We start from the raw sequence: 19,416 nt of genomic DNA on the forward strand, positions 1-19,416 counted from the left end.
TGCATATATTTCTCAGTTCCTATATCCATTTTTTCATGAAGTTGTGGTTGTGTTTTATTCAGTGTTTGTCGCAAAGTAATTGCAGTTGACAAATAATCTGAAAAGATAGGAGAATAATAACTAGAAATTACAACAATAATGAAAATTTCACATGGTATCAGAGCAAATCTGAGAGCAAAACCTAGATCTCCCAGGAACAGGAAGGGAAAGCACATGAGGGTTAATACCCAATTTGATTATACCCAGTTTGAGTTCTTCAATCTATATCTCCAGTTTAATTGAGTTCACAGATTTCCAAAGATGGTCGCAAAAGGATTGAGAGATCATGACAAGTTGGATGGAGCCTCTAACTTTGGAGTATGGAAGGCCAGGTTGTTGTTTCTATTGGACAAGTATGGTGTGAAGGAGTTTGCTACAACAATTATTGTTGTACCAATAAATACATCCTGTTCCATAAATACAGGACGGGCAATGCCAAAGTAAAGAGGATGATTTTCGACGAAGTGAGAGACCATATCGTTTTGCCCATCACCGAGAAGGGTAAATCGAAGGAGAGGTGGGATGCCATTGGCAAACTGTACCAGGATCCATCACAAACTAGAAATTGATCCTCAAGGAGAAGTTGAGGACCATCAAGCAGAATAAGGGAGAAGACGTGACTACCTATCTCACCAGAGTTCGATCTATCGGAGATGAACTAGCTTCCACACATCGTAGAGAAGAGTACAACAAAGGAGATGTGGGATGCCATCGTCAAACTGTACCAGGATCTATTAGAAAATAGGAAAATGATCCTCAAGGAGAACCTAAGGACCATCAAGCAGAATAAGGGAGAGGATGTTACTACCTATCTCACCAGAGTTCGATCTGTCAGAAATGAACTCGCTACAGTTGGAGAGAAACCCAGTGATGATGAGCTAGTGCGTATAGCACTCATCGAGTTCTCCAAGGAATGGTGGATGTTCGTTCAGGTGATTTCAAGAAGAGACGAACTTCCAGATTGGGATCAGCTATGGAGTAACTTCACTCAGGAGGAGTTGAAGCTCAACTTAGTTGAGGGCACCAGCAACAGTGGCAAGGTATCGAAGGTTGAGAAGGGCAGGAGCACGTCGCCTTAGCAGGAAAGGGCAAAGCAAAGAAGGGGTCCAGTAAAGGGCCTAGCTCGAAAGGAGAGAAGAGCAAGAAGGACCTATCAAATGTCAAGTGTGATGTCTGTCACAAGTTTGGCCACTAAGTCAGTGATTGCCCACAAAGGAAGAAGGGCAAGAAGCAAGTTTCAACTTTAGCAGATGCAAATGAGCTCTCTGGCAAGATGGAGCAAGAGTTCGCATTGATTGCTTGCCTAACTAGCTCAACTTCAGTGGGTGTCTAGTACATAGACAGTGGAGCATCATTTCATATGACAGGAGTTAGAGAGTACTTCTCCAGTTATGAGGAGGACATCAGGTTCCAGATTCAGATAGGGAACAAGTCCAAGTGCACTCCAATAGCATGAGGAACTATTCTATTTCAGAGGGAGAGCGACAAGCAACTACCCACCCATGATGTGTTGCATGTGCCAAGCCTAGAGATGAATCAAATCTCCGTATCAATCCTTCAGGACAAAGGGTGTGATGTTCTCTTTAGAGGGGCTAGAGTGTTGTTACAACACAAGGATTGGAGGTCACCTATAGCAGTTGGGGTGAGGAGCGATTGGTTATACAGGTTGTAGTTAGACACACCCAAGGCACTAGTTAGCAGTAGCAGTGTGAGAGACCAGGGGGAGCTTTGGCATAGGAGGATTGGCCATATTCATCATGGAGCACTTAGACTACTTTGGGAGATGGTGACAGGTGTTCCGAAGGTGAGCACAGAGCACGACGATGTATGTAGAAGATGTGTGTAGGGGAAGTTTGCCAAGGCATCTTTTCCAAGGAGTGACAGTAAATCGCAAGCTACTTTGGACCTTGTACACTCAAAACATATGTGGGTCGATGTCGACGAAATCTCTCAAGCGATACAAGTACTTTTCTACTTTTATCAAGGATTTCTCCTGGAAGACCTGGATCTATTTCTTGAAGAATAAGGATGAGGTCTTCAATCGCTTTCACGAGTATAAGGCTCTAGTAGAGAATGCGACAAGCAAAAGGATTCGGACACTTTGGTCAGATAATGAAGGGGAATACACCATCAAAGAGTTCCAGGAGTTCTGCACCAAAGTAGGAATCAGGAAAGAGTGGACGATTCCTTACAACCCACAGCAGAATGGGGTCACTGAGAGAAAAAACCGATCGATTTCGAAGGCAGCCAGACCTATGTTGTATGGCCAAGATCTCAAATCCTTTCTATGGGCAGAGGCATGTAGTACAGTAGTTTACATTCAGAACAGGGTCCCACATAGAGCACTTGAAAAGATGTCTCCCATGGAGGCTTTCACCAAGAAGAAACCATGTGTCAATCATTTTAGGATATTTGGTTGCCTAGTGTACTCCCGTATTCCAAGAAAGACACGTTCGAAGTTGGATCAGATTGCAAAGTGAGGTTATTTTGTTGGGTACAACAAAACCTCGAAGGCATACAGGATTTTCATCCCAAGCACCCAAAGTACAACAACAGAATCAGGGGCAACAGCAAAGCACTAGTACAATGACCAATACGAGCAGAGGATCAGGTGTGAATGCTCCTAATGCTTCACAAAGTATAGAGCAGCAAATGCAGTAGATTAGGGAGATGCATCACCAGGACATGGAGGTGGACATTCTCAACTCCACTATTGGCAGGAGGAACCGGGAGGTTAAAGCTACACTCAAAGGTGCTCAAGAGTTTGTTGGGGCTCCTAGGATGAGCAAGAGAGAGCAGAGACAACCAAAGCAGTAAACTAGCAAAATGGCATTGGTCATTCAGCTAGTAGAGAGAGAGCATTCTAGCTATTAAGAGCTCGCACAACAGTAGGTGTGGCAAGATGGGATAGACTATGAGGAGTCATTTGCTCATGTGGCCAAGTAAACTTCTATATGAGTCTTGATCTCATTAGCAGCATAGATGGTGTGGCAGATCCATCAGATGGATGTTAAGATGATGTTCCTCATTGGTGAATTGGAAGAGGTGTACATTGAACAACAGGAGGGCTTTGTAGCACACAGCAAAGAGACGCACATGTGCAGGTTTAAGAGGGCTTTGTACGGGCTCAAGCAAGCTCCTAGGGTGTGGTATGAGTGCATCGACATATACTTGAAAGGCATGGGCTTTGTGAAGGGTGAGGCGGACAACAACCTCTACTACTTGGTGGTTGAAGAGATGTACTCATTCTTGTCCTATACGTGGATGAGTTGTTCTTGTCCTATCGAGGAGTGCAAGAGGGACCATGCAACAGAGTTTGAGATGAAGGATTAGGGCTCATGATCTAATTTCTAGATATGGAGGCGTGGCAGAAAGATTCAGGATGGAGGATTATCTGGCCATGTCTACACCATTAATCAACAATTGGAGAAAAATAGATGCATCCAAGGAGAAGGATGTGGACCCCACCTTGTACATGCAGTTGATCAGTTCTCTCATGTATCTAGTCAACACCAAGCCAGGCATATCCTATGTAGTTAACTCTCTAAGTCAATTCATGGTGGAGCCGAAGCAAGCGCATAAGATAGCAACTAAACATGTGTTGAGGTATTTGTGTGGCACAATTGAGTATGGGATCAGTTATCCTCGAGATGATGGTGTTAGATTGGTCAACTATACTAACGCAAAGTGGGCAAGGAACACAATAGATCAAGGTGTTGCTTCAGCATGGGATCTGGAGTTGTTCTTGGTATAGCAGGAAGCAGAAGTCTATGGCACTAAGATCAATCGAGGCAGAGTACATAGCAACAAGCATGGCTACATGCGAGGCCATTTAGCTTCGAAAGTTGTTGGTAGCCGTTTTTCGTCAAAGCGTAGAGACTACAATGATACACTGTGACAATCAGAGTTTCATCAGGTTGTCAGAGAATCTGGTATTTCATGACAGGTCCAAGCACATAGACATCAGGTAACACTTCATCAAGGATTGTGTGCAATGCAAGATAGTCCAACTACATTATGTACCTACAGATGAGCGGTAGAAAATATTCTAACAAAAGCTTTGGGGAAGGTGAGGTTCATCTTCTTCAAAGACAAGTTAGGTTTTATGCAGAACACCTTCCTTGCTACGAGGGAGTGTTGGTGTATAGCTCAAACAGGTGTTCTAGTCTCAGTGTTTATGAAGCTAGGGAACACATTTTCTCCAATACGCAGAATTGGTTTCGTGAGAAAAGGCCTTGATTAGATTTAATTAAGCAGTTAAATAAATTTTCCTAACTTAGGGAAACAGCTTAATAATCAATATAACTTGGAGTAAATCGATTTTCCTCTAGAGAAAACTGGAAAAGTCACTTGATGGAGTCAAAATGATTTTAGCCATCGATTGTGATTAGATCATGGTCATTGATTCATCATCAAGAGATTATAAGAGGAAATTGATGGGCATTTGGAGAACACATTGAGAAAAAGATTTGCAGTGAGAGCAAGGGCACAGAGGCAGCACAAGGACATTAGTAGCAAGGGTTTTAGAGGAGATTGTTGGTGAGATTCTTCACAAAGATTTTCGAGAAAATTTGGAGATTGATTTTTCTGCAGTGAGAGGCCGATTTTCCAAAAGTGTGAGTTTCTCCAGCAAGGAGTGTGAATTACACAATTTCGCAGCACAAATTGCTCAATGAGGAGAAATTCTTAAGAAAGCGAAGTTGCAAAGGAGAGATTGATTTGCACAGGACAATTAATCTGCCAGGAGAGAGATTTTCTAGTGGAGGTCGTATTTATTTTCCCAACCAGTGGGAGTAGCTGGGAGGGTCGAGTTCCTCAGCCAAGGCCGCACATGCAAGTCAAAATCACCTTCAGAGGGAGTCCCAATTGATTTTGGTGGGTCAAATAACTTCCGGGAGGTCTGAGGAGTCTTGCAGAAGTGAAGAAATAATTTTGGCGGAGCTTTGCCAGTGTCAAGAAAGCAGTTGTAATATTATTTTTGCTAAAGAATTTTAATAATAGAACCCTCATCTTCCAACTAGTTTTCCCTTTAGGGTTTTTCGTGGGACATTTGTTCGAAAATACTGGTGTTCTATATTTCTGCGTGTGCATATTTTTCTCAGTTCCTATATTCATTTTCTCGTGAAGATACATTGCTGTTTAATTCAGTGTTTGCCGTAAAGTAATTGCAATTGACAAATACTCTGAAAAGGTAGGAGAATAATAACCAGAAATTGCGTTAGTGATCATAATTTCACAGTTGGCTTACTAAAGCCCAAAAGACTCAAAGAACAAAAAACGAATTACTGAAAAACTACAAATCATGCTAGAGAAGAACCCAGATAATTGTTTTAGAGTTGCAAAATTTGGATAAAGCAACATTTCTATCAATACAAAAAAAATTGCTCAAAACAATTTTTGAGTTGAATTTGACCCCAAAAGTATTTGGGCCACGACTGCAAAAGTCATCCCCCAATAGTACGTACAAAACCTAAAGCTAACAAAACGTGGAGAAGAAGAAATCCATATTTATCAAATAGCGCCAGCTATATGTACAAACACAAGAAGCAAGTTACAGATATATTACATTCTGGTTGTTTTTGGCAATTTCTTGAATCCTTGGTGTACCTTCAATCTCCCTTACCTTTATATTGCAAGCCTTCCATTTTTTACCACAAGAACCCAAGAGGTATTTGTTACACGAAACCGCTCCCGAGAGGTGGGAAACTCGTTCCAATGGTTACCGCACCCCCGGGAAACTCGTTCCTTTTCAATGGGAGAGCTTCAATGGGAGCTTGGGAAAGTTTTGGGAGCTTTGAAGGCAATTTTTTTTGGAGTTCCAGCGTTCCCTAGGGTTGGGGAATACAAAGCCTGTAGAGAAATATGATGAACTGCCCACAAAACATGAGCCTATGTTGAAACCTTCGCAGGAAGAAAGGCCAAAGACATCTTTAACACCAATATCCTTAATTGAGAAACTGGAGCAATCTCTTGATGGGTTAAGGAAGCGTGTGGCACCTTGACGTAAGGGCGATATCTGGGATGTCAAGCTGATGAGTATTTCTTTTGTTGTTTATGTATATATATATATATTGCAGAAAATTGTGTGTGCATATTTAATGTGGCAGTCAATGCTTAAACATTAGAGTTGTTTTTTCTCGTAAGAATAACTAGAGAAACATGTCAGAGAACTAATAATGAACTTGACATTTTAGATATATAAAAGGGAGAGACTCAGGGAAAGAGACACCCAGAGAATATATTTATATAAAAGAGAGATTATATATTTATTATTTATATATTTAAATTGATTTTAATATTTGAGTATTTTGAATCAATATTAATTTTGATTATTATATAAATTATATAATTAAGAAAATAATTTTAATTTTTTAATTTCTTATTTTTTATTGTATAATATTACAGCTCCCAATTAGCCTTTTCCTGTAAATTTTGGGGAAACCTCTAGCCGTTCCGGAAACCCGTACCCAAGTTCCCAATGTTCCCACGTTCCAGAAACTCATGCAACATAGGGTATTTACTATTTGACTCACAAAAAGAATAGCCCAATAGATACAAAGAACAAAAAAGGACTTACAGCAAAACTACTAATCCTGTTAGAAAAGAACCTAGCTGACTTTTTTAGATTAAAAGAATTTTGCAAACCTATATTCAGACTGTTGCAGAGGGAAACAACTACCAACAAAAATACTATAATTTCATCCATGGAATAAACAGAATTTTTTCTCTGCGTTGCAATCCTTCTCATGCATTTTACTTGAAATGCTACATATATTTTAATATCAAAGTAAAAGAGTATTTTACCTGTCTGTTACGCACATACTCCAAAAACAACCGCACATGTGGATATCGATACCGTTCCTCCTCATCTGTCGAGAGAACCCTCTGAAAGCAAATAATATCTCCATCTTCAATCTGCAACATTAATAAGAGGGTTGTTATATTTGAGTTCACAAAAATTTAAATGGCACAAGCAATTATAGTGCTGCAGATTCATGGCAAAATGAAGGTATACATGTACATGCAACTCCTAAAAAAGCTACAGAATTATGGTAAAATAAAAACATAGAGCTCAAGATATATAGCAAAGATATAAAAATGCAAATAGCAAAGATCTAAACATAAACATCCAGCAATAAAAATAAATCAAAAGAAGCCATGATACGGCATAGAAAAAATTCACCTGGCTATTTCGGAAAGGAACTCTCTTGTCAATACGCTCACACATAACACAAGGTTCAAACTTAATTTCCTGTCAGTTATAACAATAAAAGCATGGATGAGACTTAGATGGCGATATTGATTACCAAGGTAAAGAATAATCATCAATTTTTCCCAAAAGAGAACAGAACTGCAACGTTCCAGTCCTGGAACCTAATCATATAGAAGAAAATAATTACAAGGGCACTACTGGCATTAAAACAAAAGAGAATTTTTTATACACCCATCTTGATCACTGTTCCAAAACTCATCTTCGACTGACCTCATAAAGCTCAATTTCGGTGTCTGGTGGAAACCCAGCCATTTCATTAAGTTTCAGTAAAATGTCTGCTGGTTTACCTCCAGACTTCTCAAAACTCCTTCCAACATATCTGAGGCCAATATAGATGAAGTTAAAGGTCGAGTAGGTGTAAAATTAAAAAATTCATGTAAATGAAAAAATAAATAACTAATAATAGGAAAAATTTACTACCGCAGTGATTCTTTCTCCGGATCATATAGTTTGAAGAAAAGGAGTATATCGTCCTTCTTCTTTTCAGGTGGTGGAAGAAAGCAAAGATTCTACAGGAAAAAATCCAGAGTGTCATCAATAGAAGCAATTCAGTTCACAGAATGCAGCACTTGAAACTTTTTATAAATAATCAAAGAAAATAGCATGCAGGTTATCAGCAAACCAAAGTTGTTAATCTTATGAATTCTGTCAGTTTAAAAAGTTAAATGAAGATGATACAAAATACTGTTAAAAGTTTCAACTTTTCCTTAAGACACATTATCCAATGCTATGGCAATAGCATTATCACATGTAATAAGGTAATTTAAAACCAAAAAGTATATACATATATATTTTAAAAATAAGGATCATTATGAAATTATGCAAAGCTACATATGAACTCAGTTATAACAACTTAACTGAAATAAAGATCACTTATGAAATTATGCAAAGCTACATAAGAACTCAGTTAAAAGACCTTAACTGAGACTATCTTACTAATGGAAGCAAAAATTATAGGAATAAATTGTCATACCATGCTATGGAAATAAGATTATCACATATAATAGGGTAACAAAAAAAAAGTCTTAAAAAGAAATAAGGATCATTTATGAAAATATGCAAAGCTACATAAAAACTTGGGAATAGAATGTTACCCGGCCATGCTTTACTTCCATAAACAATTTTAACTCTGGACCTTGCAACTTACTTGAAACCTCCCTCAAGTGACCAACCTGTAAGTTTAAATAATAAGAGAGCAATCTTATAAACTCTTAAAACAAGACACTCTCTCAAGTTTATATTTATTTCTCACATGAAACAAAAAAGAGTGTTAAAATGCTTGGGCATTACAATGTTTACAAAAATACTTTAGAAAAAATTACGTCTCATGATCCAAGACTATAAGTAGAGGTAATATAACTGATTGGGACTCCTCTAATGGTATTAGAGGTCTATTGGGCCGATACGTATGGTTTTGTCGCTTAGCCCACAACCAAAAACGTAGATACTGTACCGGAATTCCAAATTCTTTTGCCGCCTCTTCCTGCAAAATCATAGTTTTGATCATATTAGTAAAATCTAGGAAATCTTGAAGACATTGACAGCATACATAATGAAAAGCACAGGTAAGAAGCAGAACCAACAAACTATGAAAGAAAACAAATTAATATGCCCAGGTTCTATCATTTTATCGAGGAACTATTTTATGATAATACGATAACAGGGTTCTAACTGATATTACTGTGGATGACTTCCTGACATTTCTCGCACAGATAACACAACTGGAAAACACAGTTAGAGGTAATTTGGATGGCATCTTGGAAAGTTGTATCCCAACAACTTCAATAATAAAATATCCACTGTAGGAAAGGTATCACTTAACTTGTACTCATTTAATGAAGGCAGACTGGCCCAATCTATTTGTTGATGTCCCAGCACGTGACAAGCAGATCTGCAATTATAGAAACCAGAACCTACAGCTAAATCTCAAAAATCACTGAAGCCCTATGAAAACTCCAGATTTTAATAAACTAAAACTTCTGTTCAGAAATTTCGTAGTGTGGACACAGCATCTGGTAAGGTAGATAAAAACAGCAATTAAAGGTGTCTGGATCTACATAAAACAGAGTTCGGAATAAATTAGAACAGCAAGCTGAATGTCTCTATTGGACGCAAAAAAAGATAGAATCTTCTATTCGCTTATCACAAGTAAAAGCACTAACTCGAAAGCCAAACTGTTTAACCAAGAGCGTGAAGAGCCCTCTCTCTCTCTTTCATAGAACAAGAGACTTGAGGTTACAAAGAACCCGGTCATATCTAGTGAACTGCCACCTTTGAAGAGGCCAAACCCTAACCTTAATGTGCCATGGAAGATGCCCTCATGCATGAGTTCACCTACCTAGAACAGTGCACCCACTCAAGAAGAGAAGATGCTTGCATGAATTAGAATCTCTCTACACCCCAGAATAGAAAAATATCCGCATGCAATGTGACCTACCTGCATTGGGATCTACACCCTCCAAGATTAGAAGATGCATGAGCCTTCCTTGCATTAAGCTCTCTGCCCTCCAATAATAGAGCATGCATTCGCCCACACCACTGGATGACTAGAAAACTAATGCACCCTATTATTGAAACTATTGAACATGCCAAGTTGCAGGAGAACAACTCAAAGAGAAAACTAACAGTCCCTCCTTGCAAAGAAGGTGGTGTCCACCAAACCAAGTTTATCACACAACAGCTCAAACTTCCCCTTAACAGGGCTTTCTCAAAATGTTAATCACTTATAAAACTGAAGGAACATAATAAAGAACCACTGCTCCCTTTTGAACTTTATCTCTCATAAAATGGTACCCTTAATATTAATGTAATTCGACCAATCATGAAATACTAGATTCTCAAAGACTTTGATACAATCATACAACTCTAATTGTCAGAATAAACAACAATGAGCTCCAGCATCTGTTGAGCCAACTCTGTTATCAACTTGCAAAACTTTATGGCCACACAACAAGCAGGAGTTGCCACATGGCCTCACAACAAGCAAAAGAGGTTGGCACAAACATAATCTTCTGTTAAACTTAGTACAACTACTCCCAACTTCCTATTAAACTAGGAAATCATACATGTGCCCAAGCTAAAACAAAAAAAGTGCTCTTTCTAGAACTTGTGTCTCCTGCTACATCTCCTACTCAGTCAGAATTATCAAACCATGTAACACTAACTCACCATCTCCTACACCTCAGTTCATGATGAACTGCACCCTCTGAGTATCTGCAAACACACTTGACAACTTCATAAAGACACTGTCAAGGTTCAGCCATGAATTAGCTCAATAACTGCAAAACATATATCAAGCCTTGTATTCACAAGATACATCTGGCTACCTATCATTTGCCTATACAAGGATCAACCATATCAAAATCCAAATCTGCAAATAATTTTTTATTTGAAACCATAACAGTTGCAAAGGGTTTGCAATCAAGCATCTTTAATCTCTTTATTTATATTTATAATCTCCTTTGTGTACTTCCCTTTCCCAAGGAAGACTTCACCCACACCCTACCAAACCTCTTGATACAATAAGTAATGCATTAGGCCAATGCCCTTTGCGGCAAAGTCACTTGGTAACATCTTCCACCAGGCAACAAGCTTTTCAAAACTTCCTGTAAAAATCATATCACCAACATATAGGATCAACTCAAGACAATCCAATTTAACATACAATTAATAAAGGTTTAAATCTACAAAAAAAATTAGTGAAGCCCAAATTCAATAAGTAGCCATCAATCCTTGAGTACCATGCATGTGCTGCTTGCTCCAGCACATAAAGGGCCTTATTCACCCTGCACACATGGGTATCTCACACATAAACCTTTGTTACTGCCTGAGAACGCAACCCTCATTTGCATTTTCGAAGGAGTATTTTTTCCAACAACGCTGCACCAGGAGATGTGAACAAATAATAGGTTTGAGCCTCATTTTGTTTATCTTGCAAAGGCGAAATAGTAATGGGGGTTCAAGTATTTATCATCTACATCTTCCAAGGTATATGTGAAAATTCCAAAGCTGAAATCCTATTGCAGCAACCGAAAATTATTCTTCTAATTGTTAATTAATTTTAACAGTTTATTTGCTATGGCGAATACTAAATAAATCACACTGCAACCTTCACAAATAAAATACTGCAGAAATAATGGCGCTGGAAACTGAGAAAATACTAACACACACACAATAAAAATGACACTTATTTTTGGACAAATGTTCCCAGAAAAACCCAACTTGGGAAAACTGGTGTAGCAGCTAAGGGTTTTTATTATCAAGTAGCAGTGAAATCTGAGTACAATAATCTGGATGCCGAATCTGACAATCCTACAGAGAAAAATACAGGCAAAAAACTAGTGAGGAATTTTCCTCGCCCCACAAGGAAATTCGGCGTTGAAAACTGGCCTCTAAAACCCTCTACGAATTGTGCTGCATCACCCTCTGCGTGGGCTTTGCGCAGGCTCTAATTCATACGGCTTGGATCTCAATCTAAGTTGCTTCTCCTGTTTGCCACTGACTCTAGAAACGCTTTTCCTGACCCTTGCAAAATTCTTCTGCCACCGAAACACTGAAACGACTTTCTGAATCTGTAATCGAACTGCCTTTAGAGGCTACTACACAATCCCTGCGTCAGCCTCACTGTGGCTCTTCTGCCTCTTTGCAAATGAACTCATTGGATCTGGAAATCTTCCTCTAGCCTCACTATCCCTGCCCCTCACTGTCCCTGCTTCCTCACTGAAGCTCGAACCCTCTAGCAACTGACTGCTATTACTCTAAGAAATCAAATTCTCCAAGTGACTCTGGTGTGTTCTCCAAGTGTCCATCGACTTCTTCTTATAATCCTTTGTTGTAGCACCAAAGGCCAAGATTAAAAATTAATCAAGGCCCAGGATCATATCGGGTCAATCCGTGTGAGTTTCTAGAGACTTCTCTCCTTGACTTCATTAATTCTGATTAATTACCCAGTTTTCCTAAGTTTAGATTTAGGAAACATTAAAGATATTGGTTAATAATCTAATTAAGTCATCTCTAGGTGGAATTTCCAGAAACGATTTTTGGGTTTTGGAGATCTCATGTATTATAGCCTTTCCACTAAATTTCGCGACTAGAACACATATGATGCTACAGAAACTAGCACTCCCTCTTAGCGAGGACTGTGTTCTCTTTAGTGTTGCACATCCTGCCACAACACTCTGTCTCTGTATCACCTCCTGTCACATTGTTGATCTATGGCCATATTGCCCACCAACCACTGTGCAACTTTGATGTTGCATTTGTGTTGCTACTCACACTGCCATGTTGCTGCCAACTCTGCATCTCCACTGCAACTCCCTCTCACCTGTTGTTGTTGCAACTGCAACTGAGAAGCATCCAAAATACTGAATCAACTGTGTTCAATATCATGCATCTGTCGCACGAGTCTTGACTACTACTAGCCTCTGCACTGTCACTGAAGAATTTGTGTTGTTGTTGACTCTGCACTGTGCCACCTGCTCTGTTGTGAACATTGCATTGCGCTCCTCAGCATCTGACTGTTACTAGTCTGCAACTGTCACTCTGGTTCTGACTGCATCAACTATCACTAATCCATCCTACTACTGAAAATTGTGGGCCCCCATAGCCAAGTAATGATCCATGAGGTGGACTCCTCAAGGACCCTGCCCAACTCTGTAGCTTTTATCTACTCATACTGTCGTTGCGAATGCTTTGCGACTATCATTGCATTGTTGTTGCAACTATTGCAATAATGTGTCTGATCTCCCCAGATCTTGAAGTACTAGCTTCCATAGGGATGCTCCCTCTGAAACTAGACTCCCTTTGAGTCTCGATCTCCCTACGGGAAATATATCTGCTCCCTCCTGGCAACTTGCACTATCCTCCTGTACTAGAAACTGGATTGCGTATCACAGGGCTGGGAATCTTCTAGCTGGAACTCCGCCTGCACACTACAACTGAGCAATTCGCATTGCATGTGTCACGCAACTAGTTCTGCAACTAGTCTTGTAACTATCTAATGATAGATCGCGTCTGCTGACACTGATACTATGGGCGCCTGTAGCAAAGGTGATGGTACCACTGCAACAATCCATAATTGATCTGACTGATCTCCTTGTTGCTATTGTGTTGGACCCTACCCATCTAGCACAACAGAGTCTCATACTCCTCCTCCACCTGGATCTGGTATCCCACTATCTCCTTTCGAGCATTGTCCCTAGCTGTGACCCTTCTTAACTTTGCAACTAGCACGAGACAACTCGCACCTCCTCCAGCACCTGTCACCGGTAACTGGAAGTCGATCTGCTATGCAAATCTGCAATCTGGCAAACTCGTACAGCCTTCTCTAGAAATCTCGTACGACCATCTTTGCAAAGTTGTGAAACTCAAATATCTGGAGATAATAAACCCGAAAATCTCCCTCTTTCCTTCTACTCGGTTGTTGGATATGCTACTCGCGCTCCTTTCTGGAGTGAGAATATCTACTCACTGCTATTGCCAATCTGCAACTAGAAAAAATAAATCTCTAAAACTCGAGATCACCTAAGAGAAATTTTCCATTTGTTGTATGTGCTTTTCTCTTACCACCCGACGATGATTTTGTTGCTTCAAAACCCTCGATTGTCCAACCAAGGAATCTGCTCAGCAAAAATCTGAGTTGCAGCTACTCCCTCTAACTATTGGAATCATTCACCCGGGCAACTCGACTTTTCTACAACCCTGCAACTAAAAATCAAAATTTTTCCCTAGCAATTTGTCCTGCTTGTCTGGGTACTGCGCTGCCTCCGAGAATTTCGGCTTGCTGCTCCCACTGAACAGCGAATTTCTCACCTCCGCTTTTGAGCTTCCCAGCCTATTACTCATGCTCAGGTACCATGTGAAAATTCCAAAGTTGAAATCTTATTGCAGCAACTGGAAACTATTCTTCTAATTGTTAATTAATTTTAACAATTTATTTGCTATGGCAAATACTAAATAAATCACACTGCAACATTCACAAATAAAATACTGCGGAAATAATAGTGCTCAAAATTGAGAAAATACTAGTGCGCACACAATAAAAATCACACAGTTATTTTTGTATAAATGTCCATGGAAAAACCCCAGCAACTGAGGGTTTTTATTATTAAGCAGCAGTGAAACCTGAGTACAATAATCTAGAGGTTGAATCTGACAATCCTACAGAGAAAAATACTGGCAAAAATGTAGTGAGAAATTTTCCTCACCCCACAGGCAAATTCAACATTGAAGACTGGCCTCTGAAACCCTCTATGAATTTCCCTACGTCACCCTCTACATAGGCTCTAATTCGTACGACCCAGATTTCAATCCGAATTGCTTCTTTTGTTTGCCACCGACTATGGAAACGCTTCTCCCAACCTCTGCAAAATTCTTCTACCACCGGAACACTTAAACGACTTTCCGAATCTGCAAATCGAACTGCCTTTATAGGCTACTGCACAGTCCCTGCGTCACCCTCACTGTGGCTCTTCTGCCTCTCTGCAAATGCACTCACTGGATCTAGAAATATTCCTCCAACCTCACTATCCTTACCCCTCATTGTCCCTACTTCCTCACTGAAGCACAAACTCTTCGTCAACTGACTGCTGCTACTCTGGAAAATCGAATTCTCTAAGTGACTCTAATGTGTTCTCCAAGTGCCCATCGACTACTACTTATAATCCTCTGTTGGAGCACCAAGCACCAAGATCATATCAGAGTCAATCTGTGTGAGTTTATAGAGAATTCTCATCTTGACATAGTTAATTCTGATTAATTAACCAATTTTCCTAAGTTTAAACTTAGGAAACATAAAAAAAAATGGTTAATAATCTAATTAAGTCATCTCTGGGTGGAATTTCTAGAAACAATTTCTAGGTTTTGGAGATCTCATGTATTCTAGCCTCTCCACCAAATTTTGTGGCTAAAACACATCCGATGCTACAGAAACTAACAGTATATGCATATTTGAGTTCACAAATTCAGAGGCGCTATTGTACATGTGGCAGTGGTTCTTCTTGGGGGCAATTTGTCCACATATTTTCACACATAGTTCCCCAATGGGGAGTGCCTTGGAGCATCTTCACAGTTTCCAATGCATGAGTGATATATTTGGAGGCATGAGTCATCATCTAGTGACCTTTTGGCATCATTTACACAGCAATGAGCTTTCTAGAAAATAACCTCCATGAGATAATGACACATGTTGTCTAGAACCTCTCTTCAGGGTTAAACATGCATTTTAGGAGGAACGCCCATCATTCAAGGAGGAATTTGGATGGTTTTCACCCATAATCATTGATTATGAAACATACACGAAAAAGGTTTCCAAACCTTAAGAGGACTTGTAAACGTCCAAAACCACTCTTGCACAATTATAAAGGATGTGCATCTCTTCAGAGTTTATTGATAGTTGAAGATGTGCCATCTCTTTAGTGTTTATAGATAGTTGAAGTGGTCAAGAGAACAAATTTAGAGGAGCTCACTACTCCATTGGAGAATTAGGACATGTTTCATCGAGAAAGGGTCAAATGATATATTCTAAGAGAACTACACATGTCCTCATATGCCTCACTCATCACCATAGCACGAAAAGCTTGCCTCACCTTCAATAGGTTCCTAAAAGGTGAGGTAATGATTACAAATCTAGTTTTCGCAATCTTAACTAGATGCAACTTGGAGTCAATGCCATAAAAGTAATTAACCCTTATATGTCCTGTGACAAAGTTAATGGGTTGTTTCCCTCTCTTGTATAGCTGATTAACCCATCCACGTTCTCTGTGCTTGACAATATCATGCATCAAAAGATTCAATGTGTGCACCAAGCAACCCAACCAAAAGATGTGTGGATACACCCACACCAAAATATGTGTGGATACACCTGCTCAATAATTTTTCTTGCTCCCTTACAATTTTTTGTATTATCAGTGATTACCTAAACCACATTAGCAACACCAACACCATTAATTGCTTTCAATAGGAGATTTGTAATGTTTTGAGAAGGTGCACTAATCGAGGAAGAGTCATACGTTGTAGGATGCAATGCACCACTAGCAAAAACACCAAGAACATTATCAAATGTGGGTTTCTAAAATTTGTCCAACCATCTAATATAATGGATGCCCCACAGTTCCCCCACTCGTTTGTAAACCATGTCAAAGTTCTTTGAATTCTGGTTTTTTCTTTGTCTAATAACAAAGTTCTAGCTTTCTAATAGTTAGGGCTCTAGTATTCTCTAAGGACTTCATTGATGGCCGTAAGCAAATCATACCAATAGGGGAAGCGAAGCACATTGAATGGTATACTGCAAGCACAAAGAAACCACAACACGTTGGCATCCAACTCATCCCTTCGACAAATATTAAGGAAATCTACTATTGTTCTTCTAGATTCAAAGGTTCCAGAAGCTCCAAAAGGAGATGAAGTTATGTGGCCTCCAAATCTAGAGGTTGCATCGAATTGAAGTTTTTGTTTCTTGTCGTTTCTTTTGCAGCCTCCTCTATTTTGATGTATCTTTACCTTTGTTCTATCGATACCTTAGGGAAAATTGAGATCCCTATGGCACCCTTATTGCCATCACTCTCCATTACCCGGCAAAGATGCCTCCTCACACAGGTATATGAACCAGTTCGTATACCTGTGTGAGGAGACATATAAATTAGAGGTTCAATCACCTCTACCCCCTCAATTTTTGTCACAAATCTCCACAACGGTGTCCATGAACCTTTTCCCCTTGCATTTCATTGTCCTCTTCTGTACTGTTCCAAATGCAGAAAATTTGGAACAAAGAGTGATATACAAAAGCAAACGTGATTCATACACAGAAAAATTAAACGAACAACAAATGCTCAATACAAAACAAAAATGTGTACCAGCTGAGCCATTTAATTAATGGAGTGGAGCAAGTACAATAGTGTGGAAAAAGCACCTGAGCTTGCCTCAAGGGAAAGCTTGACAGACCTTAAGTGTCAAACAGTAATCTCAATGCTGGAAAGAACTGCTCCTCTAATGCTCTGCGCTATCTCCCAGTAACTACACCTGCTGGCTGGAAAGGAGCTACAAGAAACACTGCCTTCGGTGCTCAAAAAGTGATGAAACTTTAGCCACAAACTCCCTGGCCAAGACACACTAAAACCGAAAAATGGTTTGGCCCGATTTTGACCTCCCAAAACCGACCCCCAAAGGCATAGTGCAATCCCCAACAATTTTGCAATCTCTGCTGCGAAGATATGGCTGAAAACCCCACTTCCGGTGCTCAGAAAATGCTGAAACTTTATATCTGGGATCCTTGCCAAAAACCCAGGAAAACCCAAAAACGGTTTGGCCAAATTTTGACCTCCCAAATTCGACCTCTTCTATGGCCCACGCCCTCCAAACAACTCCAGAAATACGGCTTGGAAGGAATGACCACAAAGTCCTCCGTCAGGCTCTGAAATGGAAGCAAACACCACTCCAAATATCTCCTCTAACCTCCACGGCAAAGCTCAGCCTCAAGGACTGATACTCTAACCACCAAATGAGCTCCCACACACTGCCTATGCACTAGCCCAAGTAGTGCAAAAGTCCCACTGCCAAGCGTAAAGCTCAATCAGCTCCCAAACTCTCCTAGATGCTGACAATCCTCCCTAGCCTCCTCTCCGTAAAATCTCACATCAAATCTCCACTGCTAAGCACCACCAATGAAATCGGCCTCCTCTCCACTGTATCCCCCAGTAATACGCACAACCTGGAAGGGAATGCTGCTACTAGGAATCACAATGTGATCCTTCTCCTGAAGAAATGAAGAAAACCTTCCTAGGGTGGCACTCGAAGTCCCCCGAAGAAAGGGTGAGCTCTTCACCTGAAGAACTTGTGCTAAACAGCCAGTGACTCGGCTAAGCAGCTCAAGCAACCAAAGAGAAATCGATATACTCCAATAAGATGAATGAAATTTGGAGAGCTACCTTCCTTCTATAGATTTCGTGGACCACTTTTTCCCTCCATTTTCCCTCCTTCGTGGATCCTTCACTAAGCCATTGATTTTTCCTCTCATGCAATTCAAACTATTGGCTTAGGAAGTGCTTATTTTCCTTGTGTGAACAAAACCAAAATAACTTACTTCTAACTCCTAAGTCTCCTAATAAAATCGAATGGGCCCCATCTCCTCCAAAATTGGCCCCAATATGTAGAAATAAATCTTGTTCCAAAATAATTTAGGAGGGACATTACATCTTCATCCCTTTCACCTTCAAACCCTTCCTCATCATCATACATTGGGTCACTATGAGTGTGACTACTATCCCCTTCTTCCATTTCTTCCCTTTGATGCCTATGCCTCACCAACGCCGTGAAAACCAAATATGGAATGATAAACCAAAGGAAGACCATTTTTCCCAAAGCTTACATGGACAACCTGCAATAAAACAAGGGAGAAGGAATGTGAAAGAGTAGGAGAAGAGAAAAAACAACAAAAAATACAAGAAAATGAGAGAGTTGGGGTTTGCAATTACCTCTTCAGCTCTTGAGAAGTTGAGGTAGATGGCAGCCTTTGTTATCTCCTCCAAGCTCCTCTTTATTTACTTCTCCAAACCCTCACAAATCTGCCATCTTATTTGCTCTCTTCTCCTCTCTTCTCCAAGCTCAAGAAAATGAGATGAAAGAATAAAGAAAAGAGAGGGATAAAAGGCCTTCTAATCTCATACTCACTCTTCCTTCATTCCTAACCCAACCTAGGTCCCCTCCTAACCTGTGAGTTAAAGTAACTAAAACATTAAAAAAAATAAAAATAAAAATAAAAAGTCTGCAGAGCATGCGAGTTCAGCCAAAACCGCATGGGAAGCTTCTGAGAACCATGACCGGATCATGTACAGAACTAGCGCAGTTCTGCAGTGGCAATGAGCACAGCAACACAGAGGAAGCACAATTCCGGATATTGGGAATGTGGATTTTGAAGCAGTTCTGCAGCAGTTCCATACAGAACACGGTTCCAAACTCTGGCCCAGGGGGCAGTTCCTGCAACACTGATGTAGCGCTAATACTATGTTAAATTATCAGCAAATGATAAGCAGGATATGCGATCATACAATTTAGAACCTACAGCGAAATCTGAAAAATCACTCAGCGCCTATTAAACCTTCAGGTTTGAA

The 19,416-nt window shown here is 40.0% G+C and overlaps 1 protein-coding gene across 6 annotated transcripts in view; it reads right to left on the reverse strand.

Annotated features, from left to right (window-relative positions):
• Positions 1–19,416, reverse strand: part of LOC149141397 (ubiquitin C-terminal hydrolase 13-like) — a 191,242-nt gene that overhangs the window by 47,504 nt on the left and 124,322 nt on the right. For all 6 annotated transcript variants that reach the window (XR_016264002.1, XM_089446292.1, XM_089446291.1 and 3 more), the window contains 6 exons: positions 8,673–8,795; positions 8,407–8,484; positions 7,733–7,821; positions 7,523–7,631; positions 7,223–7,291; positions 6,844–6,954 (listed from right to left, as the gene is read on the reverse strand). Coding sequence is in view for 5 of the 6 variants with exons in the window: in XM_089446292.1 (XP_089302418.1) it covers positions 6,844–6,954; positions 7,223–7,291; positions 7,523–7,631; positions 7,733–7,821; positions 8,407–8,484; positions 8,673–8,795 (579 nt within the window). In the remaining variant the exon portion in view is untranslated. The remainder of the gene's footprint in view (positions 1–6,843; positions 6,955–7,222; positions 7,292–7,522; positions 7,632–7,732; positions 7,822–8,406; positions 8,485–8,672; positions 8,796–19,416) is intronic.

Source organism: Pinus tabuliformis, chromosome X (assembly GCF_031772625.1).
Source record: "Pinus tabuliformis cultivar Carrire ecotype Pingquan chromosome X, CPIR1, whole genome shotgun sequence".
Classification (NCBI taxonomy): domain Eukaryota; kingdom Viridiplantae; phylum Streptophyta; class Pinopsida; order Pinales; family Pinaceae; genus Pinus; species Pinus tabuliformis.